Here is a 10,001-nt window from a genome sequence, read left to right as displayed (position 1 = left end):
TGAATCTTACTAGTCAAAACTGAATTACAGATATCTGTAATTAGAGTTTTGACCAGGCAAAATCTAATTACAGATATCTTGAATAAGAGTTTTGACTAGGCAAAATTATGTTGCAGATATCAGTAATGAATATCCAGTCTAGCGATTAAATGTTAAAACGGCTTGCCATAGGGCAACGTTGGTCAGCCCACCACTTGGGTTCAGATTGAAAAATCTTATCAACTGTTAGTAGGATTGCAATCACATTCACAGATGCTATATGCCAAAGATTTCTTCTAGCACCCCCATGAGGTTCACATTTGGCACTTGGAGTGAAACATCTTCAACAACAATTGGATGGATTGTAATGAAATTTCTTATACACATTCATGTCCCTCCTAGGATGAACTGTAATCACTTTGTTGAATGCTTAACTTTTCATTTCATGCCATCGTCAAGTGAATTGATCTATCTAGTACTTTGGTTTTCGACCCAATACCTGCAAAACTAATGACATTCCCATCAAGATGGTGAATGTAGTCAATATTAGGCCACTTGCAAAGCATTTGCCTGTTAGCACTGTCATTGTAAGTGTGTTAGCATTTGGCTCAAAGTTCTGCTGTGCCCAAGTGAAGTCTCACATACCGGCTAGCATGGCTGTAGAATCCCTGTCTTGTTATTGCTCAATACCAAATTGAGTTTTTATATCTTTTTATTTTTCTTCAGTCCTCGCTGCAGTGTGCTGGCCAACATCAAAGGAACTGATATCTACAAAGACAGAAAGGACTACATTGATGTAAGGTGTTTTCCGTTACTAAGGTTAAAGGAATAGTTTGACATTTTAAAGGGGACCTACTATGCTTTTCCTTATTATATATAATGTTACAATGTTGGATGCTGATATTAAACATGGCCAGAGTTTCAAATAATGAGGTAAATGTATGTAGAAGTAATCCCTGTGAGCAAAAACCTCAGGCTTTAGACCATTGTGAACACTCTGTTTCCAACTTTTTTTTTTACTTTGACTACAAGCTGACATCAGCTCATGACAGATTTCTGCTCCAGGAGTGCTACTGCCAAGTGTTGACGTTACATACTGTGCTACAAGTAGCTACATGCTGATGTCATGCCATGACATACATGCCAAATGCAGCACACTGAGGCAGGCAGACAGTAGGTAATTAGCTTTAATGCACACACCAATATACAACAGTTCTGGGGTCTTTGGGTTTAGCTTGCTTGTAGTCTCTGTGGTGAGTGAGTGAGTGAGACGAGAGCAGGAAGCCAATACTTAAGAGCAGATTGAGAGCTGGGGACTATACTGTGAGTGCAGGTGGGTTTCTCGTGAGGCTGGTAGTGGAGTAAAGATTAAAGTAGCGGGCTGAACCAGGAGATCTGAGGGAAGCAGGACTGGTGTAGCACCATGCAGCCACTGAGCCAAGCAGACAAGAACCAGGAAGGGAGCAGGCAGGACTCAGAGTCTGAGACAGAGGGCTGAGGTGATTAGCAGGGCAGAGGCAACAGAGGCAGGTCAGGAACAAGCAGGGTCGTTACAGGGAATCAAGCCAAGAGTGAATGCTGGAAAGTCTTGCATGAAGTCAAAGAACAGTCTGGCACTAAGGGGAAGGCAGCAGCTGCTTATATGTAGGGGGTGCTGATGAGAAGCAGCTGTGTGCACAGGTGAGTTGATTGGGGGGTGTGGCTGGCAGGCAGGGTGCAGGTGAATGGAAATTTACTAGGAGCAGGTGAGGGAAAGAATCAGATTGTGACACTACCTGATTTTAGATCATATTCCTGCTGGAAAATGTCCTGTTATGAAGATTTTGGTTTTGAAGCTTTTATTGGTGATTTCTCGACAGAAAAAAACCCACCGGTCTCTTATACAGTAATTTCCTGCTGCTACATGTAGCTACATGCTAACATCATGGAAACATTGTTTGCCAATTTTGCTAATTTCTCCCCAAAATTTTCCTGATGGAACAGCAGCTGGTTTGGAAGCTTTTATTGATGGTAGAAAGTGCCGCTACACTTAACAGTCATTCCTCAACTGCAGTGAGGGCGCAAAAACGCCGACATACCAAAGACCAGGAAGTGATGACAAATTGGAGCAAACTGGGCTTTTGCAGGAGAGGGTCATAAACAGACAGGCGCTAAAACGGAGTGTCTCAGACAAAGGGTGAATACAGATGTTCCAGCACAGACAATATGAGAAAAATAAAGTGTTATTTTTAACATTAAAGCATGTAAACATATTTGAATAAAAACCCCAAATACACATATGAACCTGAAAAGGAGCATAATAAGTCCTCTTTAACACACTTATTTGCTTACAGAGACTTAGATATTCTTATTATACTTATATCTTATTATTTGATTTATTTAAAATTAATAAAATAAGCAGGAGGAGGGATGTTATAAAAATGTCTTTGCTGACAGTTTCATTCATAGAATCATTCCTGTTTCCTCCTCCTTCTCTGCTTTATGTTCATCTTACTTTTAAAAGAGAATACTTTGCTGGAATTTTGGTAATTTGAGTTTAAAGATAATGACTCTCTTCAGATATATGAGCCAGATGGAGTGAAGATCTTCAGGATACCATCACCCATTTTCTTTGCCAACATTGAGTTCTTCAGGGGCAAGCTGGTGGAAGCTGTAAGTACAACACTGACATCAGATTGTTTTTTGTTTTGTTTTTTTCAGTTCAAAAATAATAAATCATATCTAAACACCGAAATTTAGCTAATTTAGTTTGTAACATCTAATTTGGTGGAAAATGCTGTAAAAAAACAAACAACCAAACCATGTTGTAAACAGACGGATTGAAAAATTTAACAGATCTTATCTTTGACCTGATTGTCTAATGCTTGTGACACACTTCACATCAATGTCTTCTCAGATTGGATTTAACCCCTTGAGAGTATTGAGAAAGAGAAATAAAGCCCTGAGGATGATCCGTAAGCTTCTAAAGAAGGGAGACCTTCAGTGGACATCAGTAAGTAATGCCTTTGACCTGATAACAGCTCACTCCTGTTCTGGCAACACTTTCACTGTGCCATTAAAGTCTTGGTTCTCTGATTTTTATGCTGTCACTGTTGTCTTTTTCTGTTTTGATTTAAAATCTATTCATGTCAACAGTGTAGAAATACATTTCCACACATTAAGCAATAAAAAAAGTAAATATTACCATCACTTAAATACAATTATCAAAAAATAAATCGGTTCTGTAAATGAATATAATGAAACTGAATCTTTAGTTTAAAAAACTGGAGTGTGATGGTGTGATTTGCTCAGCAGATGGGACAAGGGTCACCTCCACTTATCTCAGATGCAAGTAAATGTGTGATCATGATAAGACCAGCTCTGTAATGTGTTGAGCAGATGAGGGTTTGTTGTGTTTGGTTTACAGCATGTCTACAACTTGTCTCACAACCTGTATAACAGGCAGGCTATAATTGCATTTTCTCGAGTATAAAAGCTGAGGCCCTGCCCTATAAAAATAAAAGACTAAGTCAGTGGTTGATTCCCCCGTGCTGCAAACCTTGTTGTTTCCACACTTTACCTGGGGAGGTTGTAGTGTAGACACACCCACCAGTATACCTTTGACCCTACAGGGACATTATCCCTCACCAACTTCTCATCACTCTTGAGCCAAGTTTCCATTCAAATGTTGTAAAAAAAACTTACAGAAAATCGGCAAAAAAAAAACACATTAAAGCTGGGGTAGGCAGGAATCTAGAACAAACAAAGAGAAAAACAATGGTAGAATTTGAAAATACACCCTTCTCCTGCAGCTCCCCCTCCTCTGTCCTAAGCTCCTCCCACCAGACGACCATGGGCATATGCACACATTTCATACAGTAACCCAGTGTTTCCCATACACTGATTGATAAATCTTATTTCATCACAGAGTTAGACACATTCGCTCAGACCCTGATTGACCCATTCTTGCTCTCTCTCTGTTCATCAGATCACAGATGAGACAGGAATTAGCTAGCTAACATTAGCCACCCCACCGTCCTGTTGCCTTGCTCCCAGCTACTCTGCACTGCTTCACTGGGAGGATAGTGGAGACAGATTTTTCCTGCAATTTGTTTTGCAGCTGTAGCACCTTGAATTCAGCCAGTGCAAACCACATAGTGCAAGGTGTCACAGCAAGCTGGTGCCCACTCTCCCCGCTAGATGGTCTGAGGTAGCGGAGAGTGAGGTGGAGGACACACTATGATTCGAGACTCTAGCTAACGTTAGCTAATGTGAACTTGAAGCAGCAGATATGAGCCTTTAGCTCTGGTTTGCAGTTCCAGCTCTGAAAAATACTTCTTCTTTGGGTGGCTTTGCAGCAACCCTTACCCAAGTTTTGCCTGCAGTACCTTTGTCACATGTAACCCTGTGATGGACTGGGAATTTATATAGAATGTGCCACAGCTCTGTGTGAACAAGATGTATAAACAGTATTTTACTATCACAGAAAGGCTTCTTGAATACCTCGTGCGGACCCATCAATGAGTCAGAAGATGAGTACAACAAAGAGGAGCTGGACCTGCCGACTGACTTCAAGGACCTTCCCACCCGGATTGACTGGAACACTGAGCTTCCCGCCAACATCGTTGTTCCCAAAGTAGACCTCCACAGCCTGATCTTGGACTTTGCTGCTGTCTCCTTCCTGGACATCTCTGCTCTGAAGGGTCTCAAAACAGTGAGCTGTTCATTCACAGCAACAACAGAAGTAGTTCTTTCACCAAGGCTTGTCAGTCTTTAATTATCTGTACCTTCTCTACAGATGCTTAAAGAACTGATCCGGGTTGAAGTTGAGGTCTACATTGTGGCTTGTGATCGTAAGTATAAAACTACAGTATTTAAAGTCATTGCTTTTCTTCATGTCACTTCCAACAGACACAAAAAAACACTTGTGTGTTCAGAGATGTGTGAAGTGTGTCCATGTATTTCTGTAGAGCACTAGGTCTTCAGAGGGGGCAGTATATTCCCTAAAGTGGGTATAGGAATATGGGTTGACGATGATTTCTTTTTACTTTGCCCTCAGTTGAGCAACTTTTGTATAGACTTTACTAAATTATTGCCACTTACAGCAAGTCAGGTTGTCAGCTGTCACTTCTTGGGCTCCGTACAACAGAAATGTGCAGCTTCAAATCCTTTCTGCCCCATTGTTACACATCCCAGCTGGCACATGACCAACCTTCAGTTCTGAAATGTGATTGAAATTATGTCAGTTGTTGTTTCATCATTAAAACAACGTTGAAACAAAGTTTAATTCTGATGGTAGTAAAAAGGTTAACAAAGTTCTCATTAATCAGCATTGAAATTTCAGAAAGATCTGTTTCAATGTTGAAACAATTTTAAATCAGTTTTTAAAGTTTATCAAATAACACTGAAAGATAATTGCGAAATCAATGTTGATCATCGTTCAGAAAAAACACATAATTCAACAGTGATTCAATCATGGTGTATGACATTGAGTCAATAAACATTAGAATGCCAGCTGGAATATTTTTTTGTGCAATTAAATATTCGGTGTGGGCATTTGCCAGAGGTGGGACCAATTCATTGCTTTGCAAGTCAAAATAAGTCTTAAGTATCTGAACTCAAGTCCAGGTCAAGTCCCAAGTCAAGACTGAAAACTCTCAGGTCAATTTGTAAGTCTTCAACTTTGAGTTCCAAGTCCAAAACAAGTCTCATTACACTCTTCACCAAATGTAATGTGATTTTAAAAACAGAGCAGTAATGTATTAAATTTACAAAAATTCCAAATTTTTAAAATTGTGTTTACTTGTTCAAAAAGTTTGTAAATACAACTGTGACTGAACCTAATAAGAAAAAAGTAATGCTGACATTGCACTCTCATAGCATATAGCACCATGAATCCATACCAGAGTTACCTCATAACTTCCGTTAAATTTCAAATAATAGCCCGGGCTACTATTTGCTTAAATCACTAAAATCAATGGGCCTATATTTGGGACAGGCAACTGTAATGGGACAGGTCTTTAATTCCTTCCACACAAAACTGTTGCTCTGCAAAGATGGGAAACATAATCAAATAGTTTATTTGAACCAGTATGAATGTGACTTGTATAAAAATTAGTCTTTAGATAATATTTCAATTATGAATCATTCATTTGATTTAGCTCCAACAGACAGTACATAAGAAAGAGAGAGAGTTTTAGCATTTAGGATTACGGCACCCAGCATACCAACACAAAACCACTTTATCCTGTTAAAACAACATTCATAACTTGGATTAATTTTCATGAAAAAAACTTTTGATTCTTTTGATCTGAGGACTCTTACAGACTAAAGGAATATGAATAACTTAAAGGGTAATCAAGGAATGGACACATAATTTGAGGTAGCCAACAGGCTGGTTTTATACATCCAAAGAACTTCTATAAAAAAATGAACTGCTTGGCAACCAGACCAGACGTCTAATTGAGACAGATGTTTATTTGTGAAAATGTGTAGCCACGCCAGGCTAGTAAAAGGGACTAGGGGTTTAATTGAAGTTTTATGGTATGTTAATATTAGCCTCAACTTATACTCGTACACGTTGTCCTCCTCTTATACTATTATTAGACAGTCCTCTCCCCAGCCACTTTCGTCAGCTCTTCCGAGGAAACCCCAAGGCATTCCCAGGCGATGTAATCCCTCCAGCGTGTCCTGGGGCGGCCCCGAGGTCTCCTCCTGGTTGGACATGCCCGAAACACCTCCCAAGGGAGGCGTCCGGAAGGCATCCTTACCAGATGCCCAAACCACCTCAACTGGCTCCTCTCGATGTGGAGGAGCAGCGGCTCTACTCCGAGTCCCTCCCGGATGTTCAAGCTCCTCACCCTATCTCGAGGGCTGAGCCCAGCCACCCTGCGGAGGAAACTCATTTCGGCCGCTTGTACTCGTGATCTCGTTCTTTCGGTTACTACCCAGAGCTCGTGACCATAGGTGAGGGTTGGAACGTAGATTGACCGGTAAATCAAGAGCTTCAATTTCTGGCTAACCACAACGGACCAGTTCAGCGCCTGCATCACTGCTGACGCCGCCCCAATCCGCCTGTCAATCTCCCGCTCCATCCTACCCTCACTCGTGAACAAGATCCCGAGATACTTAAACTCCTCCACCTGAGGCAGGACCTCCCCCCCGACCTGGAGTGGGCAATCCACCCTTTTCCGGCTGAGGACCATGGCCTCAGACTTGGAGGTGCTGATTCTCATCCCAGCCGCTTCACACTTGGCTGCGAACCGTCCCAGCAAGAGCTGGAGGTCAATGTTCGATGGAGCTAGGAGGACCATGTCATCCGCAAAAAGCAGGGACGAGATCCTCCCATCACCGAACCTGACACCCTCCACCACTCGGCTGCACCTAGAAATTCTGTCCATGAAAGTTATGAACAGAACCGCTGACAAAGGGCAGCCCTGGTGGAGTCCAGCCCTCACTGGGAACAGGTCCGACTTACTGCCGGCCATGCGAACCAGACCCGCGCTTCTTCGGTACAGGGACTGGATGGCCCTTAGCAAGGGGCCACCAACCCCATACTCCCGGAGCACCCCCCACAGGATGCCCCTGGGGACACGGTCATAAGCCTTCTCCAAATCCACAAAACACATGTGGACTGGTTGGGCGAACTCCCATGCCCCCTCCAGCACCCTGGCGAGGGTAAAGAGCTGGTCCACAGTTCCGCGTCCGGGACGAAAACCACATTGCTCCTCCTCAATCTGAGGTTCAACTATCGACCGGACCCTCTTCTCCAGCACCATGGAGTAGACCTTACCAGGTAGGCTGAGGAGTGTGATCCCCCTGTAGTTGGAACACACCCTCTGGTAGGAGTGTGATCCCCCTGTAGTTGGAACACACCCTCTGGTCAGTAGCCTCAAGTTACTGTTATTTGTGCAGCTTCAAATGTCGAACATAAATGGAAGTTGTTGCGTCTCCATCTGTAATTTTCAACTTTTAACATTTTGCATACTGCAATTTCTTTTTCATGAACATCGCATAGTTTTGTATGGAAACAAAATTATGTTTCATTTTTTTCCAACTGGAGCTCACTAACATAACAAGTTCATCATGGTTCCCTTCTGCAACTTGATTGGATGCTGTTGGATTGGTTCAAACAAAGTGGATCATCTGGGGAATTAAGTGTTGACTTGCTGGGAATGAATAGCATTAACATTGGTTGTTTCAGGAAATGAAAGAAAATTACTTGGTTTCTTGCACACTTTTTAAATAACATACTTTAAAAGCTTTGGGCTTGGGGGGATTTTGTCAGATTTTGTCTAAAGTCATCAAATTTGTGACTGATTTGTGACACACCTCTGGTATCTGCTTATTTATCATTTATACTGCCCACAAGTATGTCTTTTATATACCCACCCATTGCATCAGTTATTTATTTTGTGTTTATTAGTGCTGTTAAAATGCTGCTTTGCCAAAAGTTTTAACTGGTCAAGACTTATTTATGGTAGATTCTTGTTTAACTGAAATGGTAAGCATTGACTGGTTCTAGAACAGATAATAACCCATTCTTCTTACCTGCAGCTTACATCCAGTTGAAACTGCATGACTGTTGCTTCTTTGATGATGAAGTTCAGCCATCAATGTTCTTCCTGACACTGCATGACGCCATGCTGCACATCCTCGAGAAACACCCAGACCGCACAGAAAAGAAATCTGACAATGAAAGAGTAAATATGACACATTTTTATTTGGTGAAACATGGCGTATACAATATTTGGAGGAGGCTTTAGTACTGTGTACATGTACACAATACTTAACTCTTCATGTTGTCCTGCAGATTATAACAACAGTCACAATTCACCACCCTGGAGGCAGTGTGAGGAGCAGAGATAGACATGTACGTATGCATTTTGTGTTTATTTTTACACTTTGATCAACAGAAAAACTACAAATGCACCAGAGTTTTAACCGTCTTTATTACCTGAAAGGCTCATTCTTTAAATGTGATGCTTAAAAGTTCATTTTTATCAGCTCCATTCATTTCTAAAATGAAACAGACTGAACGCATCTCCTTCTTGATCCACAGGTTCCAGATCGAGAAACCAGATTTTAACTTCTGAATGAGAAGACGTTTATTTTTGGGGAAAAAATATCTAAAAGACCAAAGACAAAAAGAGTAAATGTTGAAAGATGATGCTGTATAAAACACTGATGTAGTAAATGACGAAATACTGTTTTTGACTTTGTACATCTGACAATCTAAGTTTACATATGCAATATTTACGGTAATGTAAAAAAATTAATTTCATGGTATTGATGTTTTTTATACTGTATATACTGAATTTGTAGAAATTTTAGATGCAATATATTTTACATGTTGTAGATATATATATTTCCATGATGATGAGAATAAATGAACTTCAAAATAATATTCTCTGTTTGGGACCAAAGCAATGTGAAAGAGACTGAATGTTCAGTGGCTGAAATATTGAAATAAATATTTCATCACTCTAAATAATGTCATTCAATGTTTCTGTGTATGTTTTTTTTGTTTTTTTTTGTAATTTCCTTAAACTTTACATTCTTCCTTCCCCACACTGTTAAAAACTGTCATTCTCATCCCAGCTGGCACTGGCCATCAAATAGTTGTGAGAAAGACATTGGACTCTTCAGTATGACAGACATTAAATTCTAGTTGGAATCAAAGTCAGGTTGACGATATTTTAAATTTTAAAAGATGTTAGAATTTCATATTGTTTGGACAATAACATTATGACATTTTGCAGACATTAAGTTTTTGCTGAACTTAAGACTACATGTAGTTACCCCATGTCAAGATGATGTTGGCATGAGACGTTTGGAAGATGTTGGATTTTTGTTACTTAACACAACTTAAAACCAATAAAATATCAGCGTCATCTGTCATCAGTACATCAAAATGGTGTTGGCATTCAATGCCCTGACATTAAATTATGTTCATCTGACGTCACAAACTAAATTCAGCTAAATATTAATGTCTATGTCTATATCAATGTTGGTGGCCAGCTGGGATTGGACATAAAGGCTGG

The 10,001-nt window shown here is 40.5% G+C and overlaps 1 protein-coding gene across 3 annotated transcripts in view; it reads left to right on the top strand.

The window, feature by feature from the left end:
• LOC126384652 (chloride anion exchanger-like) overlaps positions 1 to 9,451 on the top strand; it is a 26,570-nt gene extending 17,119 nt beyond the window's left edge. For all 3 annotated transcript variants that reach the window (XM_050035793.1, XM_050035796.1, XM_050035794.1), the window contains exons 14-21: positions 706 to 775; positions 2,539 to 2,631; positions 2,876 to 2,971; positions 4,445 to 4,672; positions 4,757 to 4,811; positions 8,515 to 8,660; positions 8,771 to 8,830; positions 9,020 to 9,451. In XM_050035793.1, the coding sequence (XP_049891750.1) occupies positions 706 to 775; positions 2,539 to 2,631; positions 2,876 to 2,971; positions 4,445 to 4,672; positions 4,757 to 4,811; positions 8,515 to 8,660; positions 8,771 to 8,830; positions 9,020 to 9,046 (775 nt within the window). In that variant the 3' untranslated portion in view covers positions 9,047 to 9,451. The remainder of the gene's footprint in view (positions 1 to 705; positions 776 to 2,538; positions 2,632 to 2,875; positions 2,972 to 4,444; positions 4,673 to 4,756; positions 4,812 to 8,514; positions 8,661 to 8,770; positions 8,831 to 9,019) is intronic.
• Positions 9,452 to 10,001: the final 550 nt, after the last annotated feature.

This window comes from Epinephelus moara, chromosome 23 (assembly GCF_006386435.1).
Source record: "Epinephelus moara isolate mb chromosome 23, YSFRI_EMoa_1.0, whole genome shotgun sequence".
Classification (NCBI taxonomy): Eukaryota; Metazoa; Chordata; class Actinopteri; order Perciformes; family Serranidae; genus Epinephelus; species Epinephelus moara.
The sequence above is the reverse complement of the archived record's forward strand: the minus strand, read 5'-3'. Positions and strand labels throughout refer to the sequence as shown.